We start from the raw sequence: 25,504 nt of genomic DNA on the forward strand, positions 1-25,504 counted from the left end.
TGATATTGCCATTCTGTCATAAACAACGCATCTCCTATGGGGTGGGGAGGCAGAACCTCCCTGAGATGGTCCCTGAGATGCTTGGGGAACACCAGCAGCTTGGCATCGTTCCCTGGGCATGACTTGTTAGCTACTGCTGAACTGGTATGGGAATTTTTTGGGTGGGCACATCCCTCTAGGTAAGCCCTCTGTAATGTTCAAGGCCAGGTTGGATGGCTCACTGAGCAACCTGATCTGCCCATGGCAGAGGTGTTGGAACTAGCTGAGCTTTAAAGTCCCTTCCAATCCAAACCATTCTATGATTCCATGTTTCTGTGAATGGCTTAAACAGCGGAGGTTTCACTAGTGTGAGTGATATTTTATGACCTGAACATCTCAGGCTCTGTGGGTTAACTGCAGCACAGTGTGTCATGCCTGCACGTCTGTCCTGGGCTGGGCACTCAGGCAGGCATGGTTGGCACCGACATGGATATTTCTGCATGTCTTGGCCCTGTGTCCTGTAGACATGCCCAGGGAGTGCCAAGGGATAGCTCAGTACACTGGAAGTGGGACAGGAGCCTTCTTGGTGTTAGGTCGTTGTTTGTGGATGGGGGTGCCTGAAACCATCTCCCAGAGACCAAAGCTCTTATCAGCTTGTGCGGAGGTGAAACCCAGATGAAGGTGTCCCAGGTGGTGTTCCCAGGAAGGGGAACATTGGTCCTTGTGCTGTGATCCATCACACTGAGCCCTTGGGGCAGTGGCAGAAGGGCAGGGGGAGCAGACAGCTCCCTGGGCTGGGGAGGGGGGAGCTCTCACCAAAACCGTGTCCAAAGCTGCTCTCCCAGTGTGTTCCACCCTGCAGGCGGGGGTAGAGGTGGGACCCTGAGGCCATACAGGGGTCTTTATCAGCACTCCAGGGACTTCCGATGTGGATGTGTGTGAAGTCCTTTGTGTGGAAGTATTTACAGGATCAGGTTGCTGCAGTGTAAGTGCCTTTGAGGTCTCTGCTGCATTATAGATTTTCTTCTGATGTCTCCCATGCAAATATTTAACCTGACTAGTTCCTGAGAGCTACTGAGGCTGTTCTGCAGGTTGCAGGTTGTCTCTGCAGTCTGTCATTTGTTCACACAGAGCCCTTGGTCCTACTCCCCTTCCCACCCCATGATGGGGCAGAAAGATGTGCTGTGGAGACTTGGCACTTGGTGCTCCGAGTGGCCTCACACACTCCACACACTCCAAATTGTCTTTGTCTCTCACTGCAACAGTTAGTGAGGGACAGATATGGTGTTTAAAAGAAAACCTCATTTAAGGTAACAGCATTTTTAAAAGCCTATGTCAGAACTGGGAGTGCTGCTCCCCAGGCAGACCCTGCGCTGACACCGAGCCCTTCCCTGGCTCATGCAAAGTGGTGGCTTAAAAATGAAAATTACTGGAGCCTGGGTCTTGGAGCTGCTCTTACTACTCCTCCCCACCAACATCCCTTTTAATAATTTGACATACATATACTCTGGTCACTCAGGACAGACACGATGAGCTCATTGCAGTGGTATGTGGGTCAGAGCTCTGCCCTCCTGAGCACCAGCCTCATTGGTTGGGGTGGTTACTCCTGATTTGCACCTGAATATTTGAGAGGGGAGTTGGGTTCTATTGTTCATAACTATTAAATATCGTACAGTTTGCAGGACTATGCAAGTGTGCAAACAAAACTTAGGGATGCAGCCTAGATTCCCTTACTGGTCCATAGCCTTTGGGCTTCATTAGACCCTCCAGACTTTACCTAATTTTGGCATTATTCCCTCATCATTACATCATGAATGTGGAGACAGGGTCATTCTCTCCTATGCTGTGGTCATGTAAGGGATTCACGTGGTTTTAGTAGCGGGTAAGCAGTGTTTGAACAGGTTTCAGCTATTTTAAGCACACTTGCCTGTGCTGGGAGTCACACGAGAAGATCCAGTCTTACCAGAGAGTGGATTTTGCTCTCCCATCAGATGCAATATATACAGCATGAACTATGGAAATGTGCTTTGTCTTGGTTCATAGCGCCAGAGTAACAAAATGGGAAAGCTGCTCTCTATCCCAGATGCTCTGCTCCCAGCCTCAGGGTATCAGTACATCCTTCTTCTTCATTCACTGGAAATGGTTTCAAGTCTAAGAAACTTTGTTTCATTAATAAAAGTGCAACTAAAGCAACAGAATCTTGGTCCTCTGTAAGAGTCTTTTCCGCTGGAAATCTGTTTTAGCTGGCTGCCTTCAGGGTGCCTGTGAGCAGTGTCAGTGGCTGTAGTTCCTTTTCTCTATGACTCCTTTTGCAGGGTTTTTACCTGCAAAAAAAAAAAATCCAGTCCTTCTGCATGCTCCTTGTGTTCTCTCCTTTCTCTTTTTATTTATCTGAAACTGAGGATTTTGTGATAGGTACATGTAAACCTTACACTTCTCAGGTGTCCTCTTTCTCCTCTCTTTCCCTGTGCTTTTCTGGCTCCCGTCCTCCCACTCCCAGGAAATATTTGAAAGATAATTTGGCATATTTTCTGCCACCTTCACATATCTCCCTGACTTCATGTTTTCTTAGCTGGAAGATAGCTTTTCGACATATATATATGTAATCCTTTTCACCTCGACTTGTGAGGAATTCCAGTCTCTTCCAGTGGGAGTTTTCAGGAAGGTTTAGGTTAAATGGGCCAATAAGGCAAAAGCACAAAAGCATGTAGCAGGAGATCTCACTCTCTAAAGACATCTTTTCTCTTCTCCCCCCCCCACCCCCAGCCCCTGGAAAATATATCAGAATATCTAGCTGTCAAAGAATTTAAACAATAATACCTGATCTGAAGACTGGAGTACAGGGCCTTTGAAAAGAAAGATTGTAATCTCTGTAAAGTGTATCCAGGGACGGATGGAGCTGGAATTCAGGTGTGCTGAGCAGCAGAGTCCTGTGGGGATATTGCTCCAGCATGGTGGGACTCATTTTACCTGAGCTCTCTGTGGAAATTCTCTTGGATTTTTCCTGTTGCTTTCATTGTGGCCGTGGTGTCTTTGTCATGGAGACAGATGCCAAGTCCAGTTTGAATTAATCTAAAATTAATGACTGAGCTTTTCTGCTGCTGCCTGTGAGTGGGGTGGGAGACACCAGCAGCCCCTTGTGCTGGGTCAGCCTCCCTCCCCCAGGAAATCTTGTTGCAGCATTCAGGGCTGGGATTCATCCCAGCTGATTTTAGATGTGTTGTTCAAGGTCCCTGTCCCTGCTCCTCAGAGAATTTAGGGAGATGCCTGTTTTACAAAGAAGCATCAGCTGTCAAGGATGCTGGAGACTGGAAGCCAACTGGGTTATAACCCACCCTAAAGCCTCACTGGTCTCCCTTGTAGGAAAGGCAGTCAGGGATCCTTAAAAATAAGATGTTTCCAACATCATAAGACTCAGATTTTTTAGAAGTGGGTACCTGTGGATGGCCTTGGCCTGTACTGGGGCAGCTCAGGCCACAGTGGGGATCAGACATCATCTGCTGAACTTCCTTCCCTGTGCTCCCCACTCCTGGCCATTGGGTGCAGGATGATCTCTGAGGGTTGCAGGCCCCTTGGGGCGCTGGGCTGTGGATGCTGGTGTGTTTGCTAGCATGGGTGTCTCATTGGATGCTGCTTATCCACTGCTGCTTGGTCTGGGCTATGGCACCAGCCTGGGAGGGATCTCAGCACTGCTGTAACCTTTGCGGCCCACGGGAAAGGTGACTTCCATTTAGTTCTAAATTATGACATTATTTTATTAGATCTTTAAACTTTATTTAAATTTTTTATTTAAAAAGGGGGAGGAAGGTATCATATTTTAATTAGTAGCGGGGTGCCAAAGGAGACCTAGATTAATTATTTGAAATCACTCCATCCAGATGGTTTTAATTTTCACAGCAGGGAACCGGCATCTTTTTAAGGTGATATTTTTCAAATTAAAATCAGCTTGGATATTACTCATACTGGCTGCAGAGCGAGGGGGTGGGGAGTGTGAGCCGGCGTGCCCCATGTTTGTCCATCTGAGCGTGGGTTGCCCATGGGGATCTGTGTCAGAGAGGTGTGAGCTGCTGCCTGTCCATGGGGACTGCAACTCCAGGCTCTTGTGTTGGAGTGTTTTGTCGGCGTTAGCTCCTGCTTTGGCTGGCCAAAGCCAGTTCCTGATATTCACCGTTCTCAACAGCTTTAGTTGCAGCACTGAGGCTGGGATGGATGGGAAATGCCTTGCAGCTTAGAAGGGAACCTGGGGCATCCTGTTCTTGCCTGTGTGGAGCCCTCGCTTGACCCCTTCGGTGGGTGGCCCCACATCTGCTTGTGTGCCTGGGTGGTTTGGACACTGTAGATCTGTGGGCAACTCCTTGGTGCTCTGGGCGTTGGCCATGGTTCTCGGACCAGTCTTTGCTGGCTCCATAACCTTCAGTCATGTGCTGACTGCTGCTCTCCCTCTCTGAGGTTGACCATTAGCCCTCTACTCCTGTTAGAGGAACCCCTTTCAAAGTCATCAAAGGTAGATAGGGGTTTTTTGCTGTTCCCTTGTCTATTAGTGCTGTGTTGCATCTGAGCAACCTCCCTGAACTTCTTGGAGCAGTGGGCATTCCCCAGGTTATCTACCATGTTGGTCATCCTTGAGGACTGTTCTTTGGCCCTGTGCCATCTTCCCCATCCTGGCTGGGCTCACCTTGATATCCTCACTGTGATGGGTTATTTCTGGATCACATGGCCTTTCCCCACAGGAGTGGTCACAGGTTTGATACCACCTTGGCAGGTGTGGGGAGAAAACGTGCAGCACCCAGTTGTTCCTTGCAAGCTGCTCTCCATCACCGACTCCCAAGCCCGTGATGCGTTTCTGAAAAACTTAAATAAATATCCATATTTGTGCATGATTGCAACTAATATTCTGCTGTAATACTGGCATTGCCCCACTTGCTGTCAGAAAGAAGTTATAATTTAAATATCCCCTGTGATAACAGATTTAACTGGAAACCCCTGAACCTGTAGATGTGACTGAGTTGCAAAGGGAAAACTCCGTTTAGGGCCCTTGTGAGTTAAAAGTTTGTGATATTTGCACTGCTGCAGAAGCCAAAAGCTGACTTTACAAGTGGGAAAAATATTAATGTGTTTAAATGAAACAAACTCCCATTTCTATCCCCATGGTAAATCCTTACAATGAATGTATTTGCTCTTAGAGGGCTTTAAAGCTTGAAATATGAATGCTGAAAAGAATGTGACTTTTTGCAGCACAGATCAAACATTCTCCAGAGTTTGGCATAAGCCGTGTTTCTACGGCAAGGCTGGGATCTTACAGGCGTGAGTATTTCCAGAGCAGGACCGTGCAGTTGCACTTGCTGACACTTACACATTCTTGCATTGTGTTTCAACCATGTCTCCTTTCTCCCCCTCCATATCGGAGGTGGATCTGAAGCAAAATGTCCAGTCTGCCTGTTCCTGCCTCTCCGGGGAAATTCCCGGAATCTGAATCTTGAGCATGACTGGAATTTGTGTTTAGATTAGAGCTGGAATAAAAGGCTGAATTTGGATGTGTCTGGGTTTTTGAGATGATGATGGCACACTGCTCATCTAGGTGGCAACTTGGCCCCTTCTGCAGATACAGCTGTGTCAGAGCAGGTGGTTTAGGAAGATGCAGCAGAAATCTGTCCTCTGCCATAGCTCCTGGTGATGCTGCAAACCAGCTCTGGCATCAATAAATGTGTGAGACACTGTGGGATTGGCCGTATGTCTCCCATCGAGAGTTGACGACCTGGACCTGGACTGCCAGAAGGCAGTTTGTGGCATCCTGGAAGCACAGCTAGACATGGAGGACATCTGCAGGGTGAGTGTGTATCAGACAGAACAAGCAGTGCCAAATTTCTCCCCTGCTAGCTGTTGTGGTGATCTTCAGGAGATCACTGCGATGTTTTGTACCAGGAGCATGTGGCATGACCACTTCTATGCAGTGTTTGACGGATGCTGGCTATGGGGAAAGGATTTTCTTTCTTGTCGTGGTAAGCTTACATCTTCATGAGAATAAAATCTATGTTCTTACCCTTCAAGAACCCTCCTGCAATGTGAAGGAGAGCACTGTCATAGATACAGGCTGCCCAGGGCAGTGGCGGAGTCACATCCCTGGAGGTGTTTAAGAGACGTGCAGATATGACACCTGGGGACATGGTTAGTAGTGGCTGTGGCAGTGCTGGGGGAACAGCTGCACTCGATGATCTTAAAGGGCTTTTTAACATCAAGCTAATATTGCTGATGGGGTGGCAGGGTTGGTGTGGACAGATGGAGCACACACATGCGTATGCCTCCTTTGTGCTAAAACCAGCATTAAACCTGGACCATCCACGCAGGAGTTAGTGGAGAGGTGTCAGTTTTGCACCTGTGACTAAGCTGTGAGCTCAGCCCCAGGGTGGTCCCTTGGGTTGTTCCTGTGCGGAGCATCCCAGGGTGGTTCAGCTGGAGGCAGTGGGACAGTGCAGGTTGCACCCTGTGACTTAATGGGACCACACTGGTAAATGCTTTTTTTTCTTCTTCCTTTACAAGCCCAGCTTCTAGTGGAAACAGACACTTTTGGCAGTCAAGTCCGGATCAAAGGGAAGGAGACAGATTTCTACCTTTGCATGAACAGGAAAGGCAAGCTAGTGGGGAAGGTAAGTGTTTCCTATTAATTAATTTGTAACCTGAGTGTTACCCTTAGCAGCCTCGTCAGGGCTGTAAGGATGTGTTCAAGCTTCGCCTGTCAGCTTCAAATGAGAAGCAGGATGGAGGGGATGTGGAGTTTGTGAGGCTGCCCATGTCCTCCCAGCCTCCCCAGCCCCTGTCAGACAGCCCTCAGCCAGGCTGGGATCTCCAGTGGTGCCTCAGATGTGGATGGGCTCGTGCTTCACGGTTGTGTTCAATTGACATGAGATGTCATGTCAGCATCCCAGTGCCATGGATGGCACTCCACAATAACTTCCTTACTTGGTCTTTCTTTGGGGGGAAATGCGAATATAAATTTCCCTCAAAAATTCCTTTTAGGGGGAAATTAAAAATAAAAGGGCAAGTGGAGCACTGTGCTGCGGGGGGTATAGGCAACATAAGGCCCCTTCCTCTCAGTGGTGAGCCAGAGGATGGTGTGACAGAGCTCATGCTTGAATTCCAACACCGTGCTGGAGCTGGGCCTCATGGTTCAGTGTTACAGGAATTTTTTTATTACTTTGGATCCCCCCTGAATGGAACCATGTAACAAATTACAATGTGTTTACTCATCTAGCTTAACTTCTTTGCATTTTTTTTGTGTATTAATTTGTTTTTGTAATTAAGGCAGTTCTGTATTGTTGGCGAAGCTGGAGGCTTGCTAAGCAGGCAGGGGCTTGTGCAAAGCTAAATTACTACCAAAATAAAAGGAAAATAAAACATCCCAGCCTTCCAAACCCTGCTGCCCACACTTTGCACCACCAGGCATTCAAATCTAGCATCTTTGTGGCTGTGAAAAAGGAAAGCCTGAGTCAAGGCAGTGAAAGCCACACTCCCAAACAAAAATCAGAAACCAAATGGCTCTGATGAAAAATGATTTACTTTTGTGGTCCCGGGGGTGACACCTGCGGGACACTGCCCTCCCCAGCAATCCCCCCTCCTCCCCTTGTGTGTTCCTCGGGAGCAGTGTGGCAGCTCTGTCGAGGCTCAGTCCAGATCATTTGCTGCCAGCTGTGCCCTATGCCTGACCCGCTTCGGAGCTGCCTGTCGAGGCATCCAGAGCACAGCTCTGGACTGGGGGAGACTTGGAGATTGGTGCTCCGGGAGGACTGGACCGAAGCAGCCGGTTCTCTCTGCTTCCTGCCCTTGTGCAGTGCGATTGCAACACCACGTGAGACGTTGTAGTTTGATCTTGGACAGGGAAATTCATTGTTTTAGCCTCTCAGGATACACATTGGATGGTTTCAAAGGTTGCATTGGACACAAACCTGACTTTGATTTTTTTTTTGTGCTCTAATTTTCCATCCTTTAAATGTGATGATAGCGTTTTCCCCTGCAATGTTATAAGGATAATTTTGTTAATGTTTATGAGGTGCTGATACCACAGTTATGGAGACCTTAGAGGCACTCAAATTAGACGGGGTGAAACAAGTGCAAAATCTTACCTTTTTCTTTAGTAGACCTTTCCCCAAGTGGATCAGCAATGGCACACGGTGCAGCCCACAGCCTTTCCTGCTCTGTGCTAAGTGCCCAGGAGCATCCTGGCAAAGTCAGCACCTGTTTTTCAAAACATACATTATATTTGTATATAGTATGTATTTAAGACTCATCCCTTGATTTGGTCCATTGGGTGCCAAGGCAGGACAGTTCTTTAGCTCGTCACCTTTCACGCAGCATGAACCATTTTTTTCCCCCTGATACGCTTTTCATAGCATTAAGTTGGCAAATGGTCTGTTACAAAAAATAAATGAGTCTATTCTTGTAAATATGAGCCTTCCCACCCCAGCCTGCTGACAAGTTCACAAACCAGCCGACCTGAGCCGGAGGGGGTATGGGACATGGCGTTTGGAAAGAAAATGTTCCAGACGTGTTGCCCATATTAACAGCTTCTCATGCGCAAAAAAAGAAAATAATAGCATGTCTTCTTGATACCAAAAGAACGTGGTTTTAATTATTATCATAGTTTCAGCTCTCTTTGTGGCAAGAGTTTGAGGGAATGCTTTTTAGCTTGAATGCTCTAAACAGCTAGTAAACCCCAAGGAAAACATTAGATAAAAGTTACGCCTGGGCTTATACAAATATTTAAGTTCCGTCTGGGGGTGGAGGGGAATGAAACCCATAAACTGATTGTTTCACGGTTGTCCCAGTATGTTCATTTGGCCAGAGAGGAACCGTGGGACCAAGCGGGGTCTTTTCCTCTGCTCATTTCCTATTGCCTTACACAGCATAATCCCCAACAATACCACCAGCACGTGCCATCTGGCTTTATTCTGCTCCTCAGTCAGCAGTCTTGAGTCCCCCCAGTTGAAAACCTGCTTTGAATTTAGGCCCTTTTATGTCCCATAATAACCTAGAAAGTGTATTATGGGCTGGAGCAGGCTATGACAGGTATCCATAAGGAGGGTAGTTTACACTCCCACCTGTAAAGGGAGAGAACAGCCCTGTTTTTCTGGGCTGTCCAAGGGCAGGGTAGAATGGACTTGGCTTCCTGCAGAGCTGCCATGTGGGAGGTGAGGGTGCTACTGCAGACTGTGGCAAGGGAGACACCACTTTTCAGAGCGAGATACAGAAGCAGGGGAGACAAGTAATGTCTGTAAGGAATGCAGAAGATTTGAGAAGAATGGGGAAAGAGCTAAGCACATATTTGAATTGATCCAGAAGTGTCTTCAGAAGATGCTCCAAGCAATCCCACTAATGTTCTTCCATGGCATTACATGGATTGCGTCTTTTCCACATCCAGCGATATTGTTCCCTGTTTTTTGAGAACTCCACTTCTCAGTGCATTAAGTGACTCCTTGAGCTCTTCCAGGAAGGAGAAGAAGGTGGTGGTGCTGAAACGTGTCTCCTTAGTGGGCTGGGACTCAGAATGCAGTGTGGTGACTGTCTGTTGTGTGCTGTGCTCCATGTAATGCTGCTCCATTGATACTGCAACTCTGCAGGCAACTCCTGCACTGCTGGAAAAGTGGAGGAGTCCTTCTTCTGAGGGAGGATGTGGCTACAGAGAAAACTCCAGAAATAGGAATAGAGTTAGAAAACTGATAGAATGAGGTCTATCACGGATCATCTTTTCGAGCTGTACAGAAAGTGAGTGCACTAAAGTTGTATCCTGAGAGAACTGCATCGTTGCATCAGTTCTGCTCCTGAGAATTGAAGCCTGAGAGCATGTGATTCTATAAAATAGGTGGTTTCCCACCAAAAACACATGCTGACTTGCACCATCTCTCTTTAGGTTTTCTTTCGAAAATCCTCAGTGACCTGGTGTCCACACGTTCTCAAAATCATTGTAGTAGATGTGCATTATTTTTGTTAAAGAATTTTTCTCTGAGCTTAATGTGAGCAGTGGGGAAAAGGTGTTTGGTGAAAGGTAGGAAACCATGGCCCGTTGGATGGCTGAGGCAGTGCTTCAGGCTGGGGACAGGTAATTCGGGTGCCTTCCGGGGACAGCTTTGCTGATGCCACATCTGCAGCGCTGGAGCCCTCTCAGCACTCACAAAGCACTGACAAGCAGTGCTGAGCTCGTGCCCTCAAGCACAGTCCAGCTCCTGAAAAAAACTGTGCCAGCCAAAGCATGGCAGTGCCAGGGGCATGTCATTGGTGCTGGGGGCTGGAGGTGGCATGGCTGTGCTGGCCACCTCTCCCTGACCAGCCCCACTGTGCTGCTGCCACTTACAGCATAGACCTGCCTCTCAGACATAAGATTTTTTTCTGGTGTGATAAATGCTTTCCAAGCCAATATATTTCTTAATGTTACCAGAAAGTTGCTAATACCATATGGCAAGGCTCTCTGTATTTTTGCAGGACAACAAACAAATTGTTGCTAGATGCCAGACTGCTCTGGCAGAGCTTTATCACTGATGCCTGCCAGCAGTAGCCTTTAGGGGATAGTAATAATTTGGGATTGTTTACATTACAGCTTTAAAATAGGTGTTTTCTTGAAGCATGTGTGTGTTTACTCAGAAAAGTTGGCTAAAAAACTGTGACAGCATCAAGGAGTGAAGGCACCCGCTATGGCCCCTGAATGTGCTCTTGGCCCTTTATAACCCCTCTGGCCTCATGGGAGAGGGCATGTGTTGTGTTACAGGAACTCCAGGGGCTTCAGTGGGAGCCATCCTTTGTAGGACAAGGAGACTTACCTGGGTGGGAGAGACCGGGTGATTCTCCAAAGCCTTACTCGTATGCCTGGAGCAGCTTTTTCATCGGTTGGCTTTGGTCAAGGTCGAGGTTAGGATTTCTTGAAAAGCTGCCTTTGAAACATTGCTGGTGGAGACTCCAGGCCAGGGGGCTGAGGCAAGGAGACTTAGGGATGAGCTCTGAGCCCTATGCCCTTTACATGCCCCAGTCCTGCATGGCAGGGTGCGAGTCCTCCTGGTGTGCCAGGGCTGTCCTGGCAGCCGGGTGTGCTGCAGAGCTGCTGGGAGATGTGTGGACAGGGCAGGGGCACACCGAGGTTTGCAGTTTGGAACTCTGATGCAGTAGATGAGGTGTTTGCCCTCCTTAGCTTGGATGTTTAAAACCACACCTAACTGCGTCTTGGATTTGGGGCAGAACTCTGAGTTTCACAGGGGTTTGATGCTTATCCAGACTTTTTCCTGGAGTTGCACAGTACTCAGGTTGCTTGAAAGGGGCTTGTAAAACCTAACAATTTCTGGAGCTGAATGCTGAATTTGCAACATAAACATGACCAGAATTGGTGGGGTGTCGGGTTTAATAGTGTGCGTTTTGTGGATCTCTCTGTGGCATGTTCAGTCATAAACTATTCTGACTTGGCATCTCATTCGAAAGCAAAACTTGACATGGCTTTTGCTGGGTCTCACTCAGATCTTGTTTTGAACTGCAATCCGGTTCTTCATATGGGGAGGTTGGTCCTTTTTTGAAGTGAGTTGTTCCCAGGCTTTCGCTCCCCCGTGAGTTTGTTTTAGTTTAAGTCATCTAAATAAATGCCTTCAGTGGAGCCTGAAGCCAAGCAGTCTTGGACCCTGCCATACTTTGAACAGGGGGACCTGATTCGATATCAGTCTCAAGTGACCAAAAATCTGGAATCAGGGCCTGCAAGATTGTAAAGGTCTTAAAAGCAATAAGATGACAAAACCACTTTTCTTTTGGGTAAGCCATTGGAATCTTCTACATTCACCTGATCAGGCTTTTTTCCTGCAACCCATGGAAAAAAATTTGAATTATTGTTCTGAAAACATAGAAGCTGAGATTCTCACGAAATTAAAAGCAGAAGTGGAAGCTAAAATCAGCAATTCTTTCCTTCCATTCAACCCCCCAAACATCATCGAGAGGCTGGAGAGCAGCTCTGTGGAAAGGGCCCTGGGGGTCCTGGTCAGTGGCCAGTTGTCTCTGAGTCAGCAGTGCCCTGGCAGCCAGGAGGGCCAACCCTGTCCTGGGGCATCAGGGAGGGGATTGTCCCACTCTGCTCTGCCCTGGGGCGGCCTCACCTCAATATTGGGGCAGTTTGGGGGGACACAATGGAAGGAAGAGATTGAGCCATTAGAGAGTGTCCAAAGGAGGGACATGGAGGTGGGGAAGGGGCTTGGGAGGAAGCCGTGTGAGGACACTGAGGGCACTTGGTGTGTTCAGCTGGAGAAGAGAAGACTGAGGGGAGACCTCACTGGGGTCTTCAACATCCTCCCGAGGGGAAGCAGAGGGGCAGCACTGATCTCTTCACCCTTGTGACCAGTGACAAGACTCGAGGGAATGGCTGGAGCTGTGTCAGGGGAGGGTCAGGTTGGATCTCAGGAAAAGGTTCTTCCCCCAGAGGCTGGTTGGGCACTGACCAGGCTCCCCAGGGCAGTGGGCACAGCCCCAAGGCTGCCAGAGCTCCAGGAGTCTTTGGACAATGCTCTCAGAGACATGGTGTGAGTCTTGGGGATGGTCCTGTGCAGGGGCAGAAGTTGGGTTGGATGATCCCGATGGGTCCCTTCCAGCTCTGTGTTCTGTGATTCTCTGATAATGAGGCTTTGGGTAGCACTTCAGCCTTCCACAGCTGCCCCTTTCCCATTACTGGCTGACCTGAAGCATTGCATTCAAGCTTCTGTGGATGCTAGATGTGATGGAATTTGTATTATCTGATTAATTTGTTGCAGTTTCAGATCTTTACAGTGCCAGAAATGTGTCAGAGGAGTTCCCCGAGGAGGGACTGTTGGATGTTATGGACATTATGATAGGGATGTTGTTATCACGCTGTCTCATAACAATTTGTCATGGGTGTAATGTGCTCAGGGCTGGCCAGACCCCACTGTGCACCTTCCCCAGGGGGCTGTGGTGGCTCTGCTGTAGGCACAGGGATGAGGTGTCACAGCCTGAGGTGGGTACAGCTGTGCTGGGTTTGCTCAGCTGGTGAGCAGTAGCCCCACTGGAATAGCTCCTGCCCTTGAGCAGTGGCAGCCAGCTTTTCCAGGAATCCTGACTCTGCATGGCACAACTGTGTTAGGGCCTGGTGCTCCTAACACCAGCGTTGTGGGTTTGATCCCCATGTGGGCTGTTCACTTAAGAGTTGGACTCGATGATCCTTGTGGGTGCCTTCCAGCTCAGAATATTCTGTGATTCTGTGTAATGATTCCCAAGAAGCCATTTATGATTGAGCCCAGCGAAACTGTTTCCTGGTGTTCATTCTGCTGAGGCTGCTGTGGCACAGAAAGGGATGGGCTCCAGTGCTGCAGCAGTTCCCTTTGGAGTGGTGGGAGTTCATGCAAACTTGCTGGACCTTTGCAGCATTAATATTCATCATGAGCAATGGGCCTTGTCCTGGTTCTGTGTTTGTGATGACTTGTTTACAGCAGTTTCTGTGGAGGTGGGAAGGGGAGGGGAAAATGATGTGATTGTGGGTAATGAGTTTTGTGGAAGGTTGGTTTGTGGTGGTGTGGGACAGCAGGTGACTGATCTTGGTATCATGGGGAAAGTAGAGGTCATTTGGAAGCTCCTTGTGCAGAAGACAAAGAGCATTTGGAGGATGCTGATAAACACTGAACAGCTGCAAGTCTTGGGAAGGAGTGATGGGAGAGTTCTTGGACACAACTGGGGTGGCTGGGGAATGCTGGCAGTGCTTGAGGTCACATGGCACAAGAGGCTGAGGAGATGGCAAAAACATCATGCTTGTATGGGGAAGACCCCACTGTTTCACAAATGATTGAAACCGCATCAGTTCTGAACTGAGTCAGTGTGCACAAGGCTTGGATGCAAAAGCCCTGAAGGCTGTCTGAGCCAGCAGGCTGTGGTGCTCATGGCACTGTCAGGGATGGGGAGAGAGGCTTATGTCACCATGGAGGCACTTGCCAGTGCCTTCCCTTTGCTGATCCTTTGTCTGTGCTGTTTTTACATTTTATCTGTGTGGTCTCATGCATTTATGTCACGAGTTTCATAAATGGAGCACATCAGGTACATTTATGCTGATAGTGTGCTGCTGGGGTTGGGTTTGTGCTTAGGTACTTTGCCAGTCAGAACACTGACAGTGCTGGTTGGACATGCCCTAGCATCTTGTGAGAGTAATGTGAGTATTTTTGGTCTGTGCTAAGTGCTACCTTAAGTCCTTGCAATTTTCTAAGCACCCCGAATGGATGCTGATCCTCTTGGGATGAGCAAGGATGGGAGGTCTGGCTTTAACCACACAGTGGGTAGAGGAGAAGGTCTGGCTTTATCCACACAGTGGATGGAGGAGCCGTGCCTGACGTGAGCTGTGAGTCCTGCGAGCGGGGCTGCCTCGGGTGCAAGTGGAAACATCTGAGATGGGGCCGATGCTTTAAATGTGTTTTCACAGGCCAAGCCACATGGTCAAGACGTCCTTGTAGTCATGTTTTAGCCATATATGAACATTTCCATTTAACCTAAGCTTCTTAACACAGCCATAATACTTTAAGTGTTCGGTCTGAAATAAAGGAAAAGGTCCTTTTATTAAAAAAAAAAAAAATCAAACTTCTTCATTATATTATTTTTATGCTAGAGACTCACAGCTGCCCTGCTGAGGTTGTGAGTGTTGGCCCTGTGTGCCCAGGCTGTGTCTGGACAGAGAGCTGTGCGATTCCTCTTTAGGAAGCGCCATGCTTTCCTTCGGGTATTCCTAAGAAGCCCCCGTTTTCTCTCAGACTGAGCTTTGCAAAGTCAGGGTTCACTTTGCAGACCAAGCTTGTAAGCTTGACTTCTAAATCTTTTCCTTATCTCATGGCTGGAAGCTCTGTATCCTCTTCCAAGGAAGAAGTGCCATCTTCTTGAAAGCTGCGTGATAATTTAATTTAATCCTTTCTGTGTTCAGGGAGCAAGTGTCACCATAAAGCTGCTAACATCCTGTCCCCTGTGTTTCTTGGTGGCTGCAGCTGCGTGTCATGTTGGAATATTTCAGTTCCCTAACGTTAGATGGTAATTAAAATTACTGATGGGGATCCCTGAGCCCTGGTCATGCCTCACCCTCTCTGAGTGGAGAGGGTGTGCTGCTGTGTGCATCTTGTGCTGACAATTATCAAGTTGAATTTACTTGCTTTCCTCAGAGCATCTCATCTCCCAAGCACCATTTTTTGTTGCTCTTGAGCATTTCTAAGCTGAGGGTGATGTTTCTCCTAAGTGTTACTTAGCAAATACAGGGATGTATTTAACTTGTAACAAAGCAGTGCAACCTTGTCTTCTTCAAGTGGATGCAGCTGAGATCACAGTCATGTCAGTCCTGCTCTTCAGGGACTATTTCTACTTGTATCTCAGTTTGGTTTTGGAGATGAAGTGAGAAAACAGAGGCTAATTTTGAAGTAGATAATAAAGCCTGAGCTCCAACAATAGCAAAGTATAGTCCAGTTGATATGGTTGTTAAAAACCTAATTTAAGGTCAAAAAAAGTAGATCTTGCTCAAATACATTTTTGTTCTTGAAATTTTCTTACATTGTCTTTTGGATACCAGAAGGTACTAAGCTTTCCTAAGGGAGGACAAGTCTCAAGCCTTGCATTTGTTGTGTACAGATGGAAGTTGGTCATTCACAGGCTGGAACAATTCTGGATGATCAATTTTTATGGATGGCACTTGATTTGATCATGGATTTATCTCTTTTCTTAGTAATATAACTTGACATGAAGAGAACTAATGCCATCGTGCAGACAATCAATGACCTTTCTTTGTTCTAAATTCCCCCGATCTAAACTTGCCCCAGGGAAACCAGTGTCACTACTGGAATGTTGGCTGGATGAGATTGCATTCATTTGAAATGATAACTTACAAAGTCACTGTGCATGTTTGTTTAACGTGAATAAATCTGGGATCAACCCAGGACCTGCTATGGGGTCAGCAACTGTTCTAGTCCCATTATCCTGTTCCACTCGTGATCTAGACTTGATGTTTTAAACAATTAAAAAAAAAAAATCCAGTAGTGGCATAACTCCCATATCACAGAATCATGGAATCATTTGGATTGGAAAAGAGCTCCAATACCATGGAGCCCACCCTGTACCCCATCCCCACCTTGTCCCCCAGCCCAGAGCACTCAGTGCCACGGCCAGGACTTCCTTGGACACCTCCAGGGGTGGGGACTCCAACACCTCCCTGGGCAGCCCCTGCCAAGGTTTAACAATTTCCTTCTGATGTTCAACCTGAACAAGTTGAGGCCATTTCCTCTTGACTTCTTGCTTGTTACCTGGGAGAAGAGGCCGACCTCCACCTTGCTACAACTGTATATTGAATTCAAGCCTACACAAAATATGCTGCTGCTCTTAGATGACTTTTATAGAAAATTCAGGACTGGCCTGAAAACGACTGCTGGAAAAGAAACTCCAGCAAACCCCAGCAGAGCACTTAACCAGCAGGCTGTGCTTTGTACAGATGGGCAAAAATGCCTTCCCAGCTCTTATCACATGTAGCACCTCCCAGCACACATGTAACTGGACCAGGTAGGTGCAGGTAATGGTAGATGCCATAGATCTGCTCAGATATCACATCTGAAACCTGGCTGTGGTTTCAGATCTCCTGAAGTGCAGTAGTTTCCTACTGCAAGAAACCCACAGTTTTGACTTCTTAAGTTTTCCTAGATTTTCTTTTGGTTTAATAAAGTTCATTTAAAAAGTAGTTGATGTTTCTCATCATTAATAGTAAGTATTTGCAGCTCTCTGAGTTGCAATTAGGAAAGTCTATCAACTAAATGGACATCTTTCCAGGTGAAGCCAACCCAGTTTGCCCTAATTCCGGATATGGCCACCCTGCTGCACTGTTGGCAGGAAAAGTGGTTGTGACAGAAGGAGCAGATTAGGAGGCATGTCCTGGTGTAACCTCAGCCTTGCTTGGTTCATCCCTAGAGAGACTCCTTTCATCTCCGCGTCCTCATGTTTATCCTGCGACAGAATGCTCTTCCAGGGCAAAGTGAGGGTTCCTGAACTTAGTTATAAAAGTGGAATTTTGGAATGAAAGGTAGAAGGAAAGAAAAATTTTAAACTGTTCTCTTCCTTCCTTGGTTCCTGCAGCTTGTGTCTGGCATGGACAGGGACAGGGCTCTGCCAAGCCTGGATGTCCTGTGCCACATGTGCAAGACCATGCCTGTTTTTGCTTCCTGTCAGGAGAGGTGGGGTGTGCCCCGGGCGCGTGGGGCAAACTGGGCAGTGCTGCTTTGAACCGGGGCCTCTGGACAGAGAGGTGCCCTCTCATTGGAGAATCTCCTCCGCATGAGTTTTGTGTTACTTCCCCTGCCTCGTGAATGCACTTAGATGTCCTGTATACATAATTAACCTCTCTGCTGTGCTGGCAGACACTTTTATTGAACTGCCCATCATGACTCCTAAGTATTTTCCTCGGAGGATTGTGCAGGTTCAGAGGGCAGAGAGCTGGAGGAAACGCACATGAAGCTGAGTGACTCTTGGCAGTTATGGATGCGGCTTCCCTGATTTACAGCCCGCTCTAGGAGCAGGAATGTGCATTTGGGTCAAGAGGTGTCTCTGTGGTCAGGATGCCTTGTCATAAATCCAGGATACTGAGCATCAGGATGCTGGTGATGGATCTGTCCTTATAATGCCCATAAAGTGCATGGGGGTGACGGAGCACTCAGATCTTCTGTGTGGTGAGGAGGTTCTGTCTCCCCCAGCACTGCTGGCTCTGGCAGCTGCTGTACCCACCTCAGCATCATGTTTTCTGACCTGCCTTTAAAAGGGGTGTGTGTGTGTGTGTGCGCGTGTGTGAAGGGGGAGAGGGGGCAGTGCTAAAAGCTGTGGCATTAACACAGCTCCTGCATTGCCTCCTTCCACTCGGGATTTTCCAAGCCACATGGAGTGAATCTGGAGGAGATTGAGTGTTGCCTGTCTAACTTTGAGCTGAGCTTGTGCAAAACCACAGAGGAGGAACGTGCTTCCTGAAAACCATATGTCACTGGGCACGTGCTGGGTAAACAGCTCTGGGGCTTTTAGGGGTTATCAGTGATTCTGGGGGCACCAGCCCTTGGTCCTCAGCTCAAGATGCTTTAGGAGTGGCTCACTGGGACTGCTGAGCTGTATTTCTCCTGAAAACCCAAGCCTTTTCCCTGCTGTCACTGCTATGAAATTTAGGAAATACAGAGCAGGATTTCTTCCATGTAATGCACTGTGTGAATCAAACAGTGCTAGAGTTTGAAGGAAATTTTCAGCGCCCTTTGAAATGATTGCTGAGCTCAGTGGGTGTACCTCACACCTGGGGGTGGCAAGAAATGCAGCGCGGTGGGGTGCCACTGCATGGGAAACCCCTCTGTCTGTCTGTCTGTGGAGGGGGAAGGATGGTTGCAGGAAAGGTCTGTTTTCAGGGGTTTTCCTTGAAAAAGCCTCGGTGTGTGCACCTCTTGGAAACCTTTTGCTTGAGTGGTAACTTTCCTGCTCCAGGATTTTTAGGAGGAGAGGTTGCTTCCCTTGCAGAGATAGAGGTTCTCCCTTGTGTGCAGGACTGGTATCACCACACTTTGACAGTTTTCGAGCCTGGGGGCTGAGCTGGCAGAAAGGTGATAATTAGACAGAGACTCATACCCTTCTCACTTGAGGGGTTGAGTCTTGCTGTGCCCTGTGCCAAGCCGGCATTCCTGGGTTGTCACAGATGTGTTTCATGGGGTTTGGTGTTTTTTCTCATTTGCAGCACATCACCAATGCCTTCAGTCACTTACCCAGAGAGCTCCTAATTGCAGCAGCTTTTGAGGAGGGGGAAGTATTTTAACATAAGCTTAGCTAACAACAGCTTAGCACAGCGTCACTCACAGGGCTTAATTCGTACCCTGATCTTTGCAAACAGAGAAACCTTTCAGTCTTGGAGGCATCTGTCCCCGCGCTGTGGTGTTCCCCAAGCCGCTTGCGCGAGCTTATTATTGCTGTAAAAGCCGAGTGAAGTTTGGATTTGCCGGTGCCCACTGAGCCAGATTTGGGAAGCATAAATGAGAAAACCTGCCCTGGCCTCCCTTTCCCATAAAAAGCTGCTCAGGTGGCTTAGTATGGCAGGCTAATGGGGGAAGGCGGAGGCGGCTGCTGCACCTGCTAGTGCTTTGGCTCAGGCTGGTGGCACAGAGGCTGCCGCGAATTCCCCCTGAGCAGCAAGCTGTTCATGGCAGGAATGCCTCGCTCCGAGGAGCGCTCCTGCTACGACAACAAAGAGCTCTTTGATCCTTTCCATTTGGAGAACTTAAAACGAGAAAGCCAAACTACAATAAGACCAAGTTGGGTCATAAAAAAGAGAGCAGGAGCACCAAAGCGCTCTGGAGTGTAATTGTAGAAGTAGCAAATGCTTTGGCACTTAATTCTGCTTTAGTGTCAGTTCAACATGTTTCACGTTTAAGACTGGAGAGCCTGTCGCCAAATGCTCTGCCCAAACAATCTGAGGCTGCTCCCTGGTAAGCTCAGGGTGCTCAGAGAGCCCCTGGCTCCAGTGTGGCTCTTTTGGCTGTGCTTCTGTTGCACATGGGGTGGGGTTGGTCCATGGTGTAGAAAGACTTGAGATACCCTTTACTGGAGGGTGAGCCTTGGGTGGCTGCTGGTGTTCTAACCCTGCTCAATAAAAAGACTGGGACTACTCAAGTCTGCTGCCTTGGCACTGGGCAGTGGCTCACTGCCACTGGGGCTGCTCCCCAGCTGTTATTCCAGAGATGGAAGCCAGCACTTCATGCTGCTCAGGCTGTGCTTTTCTTGCCTCTGCGCAGACCTGGGCGATGTCCCAGACATATCTGTGGAAGGTGACATTTAGATCAGGCATTTTATAAGTAATTTATCAGAAATTTGGCTAACAGATACCACATCTTCCCATGAGTGGTAGAGGTGTGTTTAAACTAAATATGCTCCGAATTATTTATCTGCAAAGAACTGATCTGCAAGGTGTCAGCTCTGTGGAGGTGTGGCCTCATCATGTGGCCAGGCAACAGCCTCTGGGGGCAAAATTGGCAGTTTGGTGGCGGCTCGTCACAGGTGCCAGGAGGTGTTGACCTGGAAAGAGCCCATGCCCTTCACAGGAGCAGGGCTGTGCCTCTGCTCTGTGTCTGCTCTGAGCAGGGAGCTGGGGCTGCGAAGCTCTTGTGCCTGCCCTGCGAGGATGTGGGCATGTGGGACTGGCTGTGGGTCCTCTTCCATCCTATGGCCAGGCCACTGGGCCAGATGGCTCCTGTGCAGCTCTGAGGCTTTCAAGAACTTCTTTATTGTAAAGAATTGGTTCAAAACATAAAGCTCCATGTTTTGAAGGGCGAGTGCTCTGCGAGGTGCATCCTTGCCAGCACGATATGTATGAAATGCATCTTGGCAGCAGCTCCTGGCTGACGTCGGTGATGGAGGGTGCAGCCCTGGATCATTTGCACTGGGAGCTGCTGGGGAAGGGTGAGCCTGTGGCTGGAGCAGGGAGTGATGCTTGGCCAAAGCTGTCTCTCTTTTCTCTTCCACCCCCTTCTCTTTGGAGGAGTGAGGAGATGGCTGACAGACCCAAGCAGTGATTTGCTATGGGTTAAATAGGGACATGATTAAATTTTAAGTGATGGACACCTGATGATTAAAAAGTATTGAAAACCCTTATAAATCGATTTTTCCCCTAACAGATTGCTGTGGGTCCAGCTCTTTGTGGTGTAGGTAACATGTGCGAATGATTTATTCTATTGGGGATTATAACAGATGCTCTAAAATTATCTTTTAAGTGTTTGAAAATCATTTGTCTGTCTCTGGCGTGTCTTAGCACATACAGGAATGCTCTGTTTGGGGAAGTGAGGCCCTTATCCTGATTTATCTCAAGGTGCTTGTAAATGTTACTGCAATTTCATGTTATCAAATCATTTAGCTCTTCCTCTTCCAGAACGAAGTTATTTTATCTCATGCACCTTGTTTACTTCAAATTAGCCCTGAGGTTGGCCTGAAGTTGCACCTCGTTATTCTTCCACCTCCTGTCTCCGTCTTAGGCTCTGTCGGCAAATTTGAAGGTATAAGTAAATACTTTTTTGTTATCAGTAGAATAAGTTTCCCCTTCTACATATGTTTTCTTTTCATTCCAGTCTTCGTTTTTCATGAGAAACTGACATTGCAGTACAAGCAGAAACCTCCCAGATTGCTTGAAAAAGCCTTAATTCTCCTAGCAACAAGGTCAGGGCTCAAGTCCAGTCCCTTTCCATGAGCATGGGGGTACAGCCCTTCCAATTACCTGCTCCCTCTGTGGTATGGATCCGGTCAGTTCACCAGCACCTGGGTTTGGGTGGATTTGAATCTCAGCCACGTTATTGTTTAAAAATTCTCCACTCCTTGGGGAAGGGTTTGTAGTGGGCTGAGCCCTGAGAAACCTGAGGCTGGTTTTATGGCTTCCCATTGAAACCTGTGGAACCCTGTGGTGTCGACTGATTTCCCCCTTTCCCACTCATGTGGCTTTGATCAAACCCAGGACTTGGAGAATGACCCCCCCCCCCCGGAACTGGAACCACTGAGCTTTGCCCAGTTCTGCCGTTCATTAAAGTGTTTGTGAGCTTCCAGTTGTGGATGGTAAAATGAGGACCTTTGTGCCTGTCTGGGATGGAGACTGCTGGTCCTATGGCAGAGCCCCTGTACAGACCCTGCATTAGCATATTTGTTGCAAAAGCTGCCAGAATTTCCTTTGCCCTCTTCATGAAACCTACCCTGGTAATGAAACCCTTTAGGCAGGATGTGCATTACTGGCTTTAGGGCAAACATCACATATTGTTGCACGGATGGAATTGAAGCTCTGCTAAAGGCATTTAGTCATGGAGGAATGGCTCGTCCTGGGGGCTCCTGATGACCAGCCATCCTCTGTTGCTGCCTGTGTGACTCCAGCCTGGGTCATCGTGCCCAATGGTTCCCATTGTGCAGCTCTGTTTGTAGCTCATGCACAGTTTTTTGGGGATTGGGGTACAGGGAAGCCTGAGCAGCATGGCAGCATGGTTTCCCTCCTGTCTCGTGATCCCCTGCCCTTCCCACAAACTGCACCAAACTCCACTGTGATTGTGGAGGACTCTTTAGGAAGGCTTCTCTGGAAGAGTAGGCTGACCTGTCCTTGGGAAAGAGATGCAGGGCTCAGCTCTGTGCCCAGAGGAACCCCCTATCAGAGCCTGAGACCAACCATCGCTCAGGGGCTGAGCTGGTCATGCTGCTGTGGCTGTTCTGTGTGCCCTGGGGCATGACAATTGAAATGGCTGAAGACTGAGAGGGTCTGATACTATTTGGGTGGAGAGAGTTTAATAGTAGCATATGTATGCCTGCAGTACTGAAAAACTCATTGATTTGGACAATACTCTTGGACATAGGGTGTAACTCTTGGGGATGGACCTGTGCAGGGCCAGGAGTTGGACTGGATGATCCTTGTGGGTCCCTTCCAACTCGGCATGTTCTGCGATTCTGTGACCAGTGGGGAACTGTCTTGGGCTAATATTATGATGGAAATCTTCCTTTGGCTTTGCTGAGCATTAGATAAGTCCTATATGATGGTCCATATCACAGTTACGCTCTATCTACTCCCTGATGTCTTTTCATGTATAAACCAAAGTACTGGTGCACATGACAACATGTGAAATTCTAGGTGCAGCACGAGTAACTCAGCAGTTAAAGGGCAAAATATGTTTTCTGACAGAAGGTTATGGGTGAGAAGAATTTCCTCTGTGCTGAAGGACTTGAAGATGCTGTTGTGTGATGCTGTGATTCCCTCCAATGGTGCGTACACTGTGTAAGTGAGAGTTCCAAAGGCAGAGATCCATTCTGCTGCATTCAAAGCCCAGTTCTAGGTCTATTAGTGTTGATTTTCAAGTTGAACTGAGCCCAGTTTGCCAAAATCTCTAATCAGTGGCTCCATGGGGAAAGGAGTCCCAGCTGTGGGGCGGCTGGGGAGCAGCAGTGATGCTCAGAAGCTCAGTGCTAATCCTGTCTCCCTCTGCAAGGAGGAAAGTGCTTTAGGGATGTGGCTTCCTAAGCCCACTCCTGGAGCTTTGGGTGGCAGTTTTCAGTCTGAGATTGAAACATTGGGAAAGAGGAGGGATCATTTCCCATGTGCAACAAGAAATGAAACTCTCTTCCGAACAGAAACCTACCCTGTGACACAAGAAGTGTAAATCAGGTACTGGCATGTCCCACTCTCTGGCAGTGGAGCTGGGGTGGGTCTGATGGCTGAGAATGCTGCTGCCATGCGGTCCTGCAGCCACAGGCACATTAGGATGCCAGTGGGATGCCATCTCATCTAGGAACTGTTCCAGTGTGGGAACAGCCCCTTCCCCTGCTGGTGTCACTCTGGGTTGTGAGTCAGAGCCAAGCCTAGGGTGTGCAGAGTCTCCAAAATAACCACTGACTTCAGGGCTATCCAGGGTCCCAAGAGCTGGAGTGGGGTCGGGAACCTCAATGCCTCTATCACCCCTCTGGCTCACCCCTGGAGCACCACGGGTGGTCCATCTGCCTGGTGTCACCCTGGGATGTGGTGGGAGAGAGTTTTCAAGGTGCTGTGAAGGCTTAAACTAAAGCTTGTAATGATCTTAGTGGGATCTGGGTAGTTACGGGTGCAAGCCCATGAGGCATTTTCGAAAACATACCAGAAGTAAGTGGTAGAAAGGGAAACGCTGTTGTTTGGGCCATAGGACATTCTGGGGTTTGTTTTTTGCTGATTGTGATGTTTCCCTGGCATGAGTTCAATTCATCCTCTTTACCTAATGAGAAAAAGCAAAGCTACATGTCTTGCTTTCCTTGCAGGTGAAGGAGCTGGACTGGATAAACTTAATTGTTGTCTTTGAAAAATCTTTCTCTCCTTGCATAAGAGTATTTAAAAAAAAAAGAAATGATGACCTCATGCTTTCATGCTTCAAAAAAAAAAAAAGTCTATTTCAGCTGATGCTTGTTACAGCTCCTATTAACAATGTTTGAACCAAAAAAAGAGGTCCAGATGTGATGATTTTATTATCCCAAATTGGATTTTGGTCACTGAGCTTGCATTTGGATAATTAATTTTTTCTTTTCTTTTTTTTTTTCCTTTTCCAGCCTGATGGCACCAGTAAGGAGTGTGTTTTCATTGAAAAAGTCCTAGAAAACAACTACACGGCGCTGATGTCTGCAAAATATTCAGGCTGGTATGTTGGATTCACCAAAAAAGGGAGGCCGCGGAAAGGGCCCAAAACCCGGGAAAACCAGCAAGATGTACATTTTATGAAGAGGTACCCAAAGGGGCAAGTGGAGATACAGAAACCTTTCAAGTACACAACAGTCACCAAGAGGACTAAGAGAATACGACCCACCAACCCCAGTTAAAAATAGATTAAAAACAGTGTCACAATAAGAAACCACAAAAAGAAAAAAAAAACTGCACCAGAGGAATATTTTTACATTAAAAATAAGGAAGAAGCTCTATTTTTGTACATTGTGTTTAAAAAAAAATAAAAATAAAAAAAATTAATAAAAGACTAGATGACAAATGCTGGGGAAAGCTGTCCGGGATTTATTGTGACTTGAAAAACGAAATGAACTGCTCTATTTAAATTGACTTCTTGTTGTTGATGACACACAGGTGCTTATTTCGCTCTTTGGAAAGGACAACTTTTCAAGCATATCCCCAGAGGGAAAAAAAAAAGTAATTATTAAAAATAAATAAATAAAACCAAAGAAAACCAAAGTTCTTTCCCAAAGTTACTGAGACCCTGCCCCAAAAAGTGCCGGTTTTGCAGTAATCTATTTATTGTCTGCTGCCCGCTGGCCCAAGACAAGATGGTGTGTGCTGCAGTGAGTGAGTTTCTGTGGAGTTCTCGACGCATGGATCTTCTGTAACCTTCCTGACGACATAAGGTGTCACGGCTCCGTGATCCTGCATTATGCTCAGTTCTGGAGAATGCTGCTAAATACATTCAAGTGACTACAAGATGACCTAGTACACCAATGATAAGGGAATATTTTAAAACCAGCTATATTATATATATTATATATATATAAGCTATTTATTTCACCTCTCTGTATATTGCAGTTCCATGAACCAAGTATTACTGCCTCAACAATTAAAAAGAATTATTTAAAACACATGTACATATTTTTGCTGTTCACACTTCTTTCCCCTCCCTGAGTAGTGGTTGTTTTAATGTGTATTTATCTTTTATGTGAGGGCATCAGGATATGTTCAGGGTAGTTTCCCTGCTACAAACTCCATTGCTAATTCTGTACGTCCTCCTGTTACTTAATACCATCTTCCTCCCTGGTTGTTCTCACAAGGAAGAGGTCTTGCATGGGGTGAAGGTGGGCTGAGCATGGCAGGATCCTCGCTGGGGTGTTTAAAGAGCAGGACTTACATTTGACACTTTTCGGTCCAACCAGTATTTCCTAATGTTTGGCCAAGCAGAAGGTGAACTGGAAAATGAGCATCTGACTCCATTAACACGTCCTTACGTGCGGCTCGTTTCCTTCATTAGGGGTTTTAGAGGGGCTGTTGGTTTCAGCTGTTGAATTCAAT

General features: G+C 47.5%; 1 protein-coding gene across 2 annotated transcripts in view; it reads left to right on the plus strand.

The window, feature by feature from the left end:
• FGF18 (fibroblast growth factor 18) overlaps window positions 1-25,079 on the plus strand; it is a 76,575-nt gene extending 51,496 nt beyond the window's left edge. For both annotated transcript variants that reach the window (XM_064671401.1, XM_064671402.1), the window contains 2 exons: window positions 6,517-6,623; window positions 24,052-25,079. In XM_064671401.1, coding sequence (XP_064527471.1) covers window positions 6,517-6,623; window positions 24,052-24,318 — 374 coding nt within the window. In that variant the 3' untranslated portion in view covers window positions 24,319-25,079. The remainder of the gene's footprint in view (window positions 1-6,516; window positions 6,624-24,051) is intronic.
• Window positions 25,080-25,504: the final 425 nt, after the last annotated feature.

This window comes from Pseudopipra pipra, chromosome 15 (assembly GCF_036250125.1).
Source record: "Pseudopipra pipra isolate bDixPip1 chromosome 15, bDixPip1.hap1, whole genome shotgun sequence".
Taxonomy (NCBI): Eukaryota; Metazoa; Chordata; class Aves; order Passeriformes; family Pipridae; genus Pseudopipra; species Pseudopipra pipra.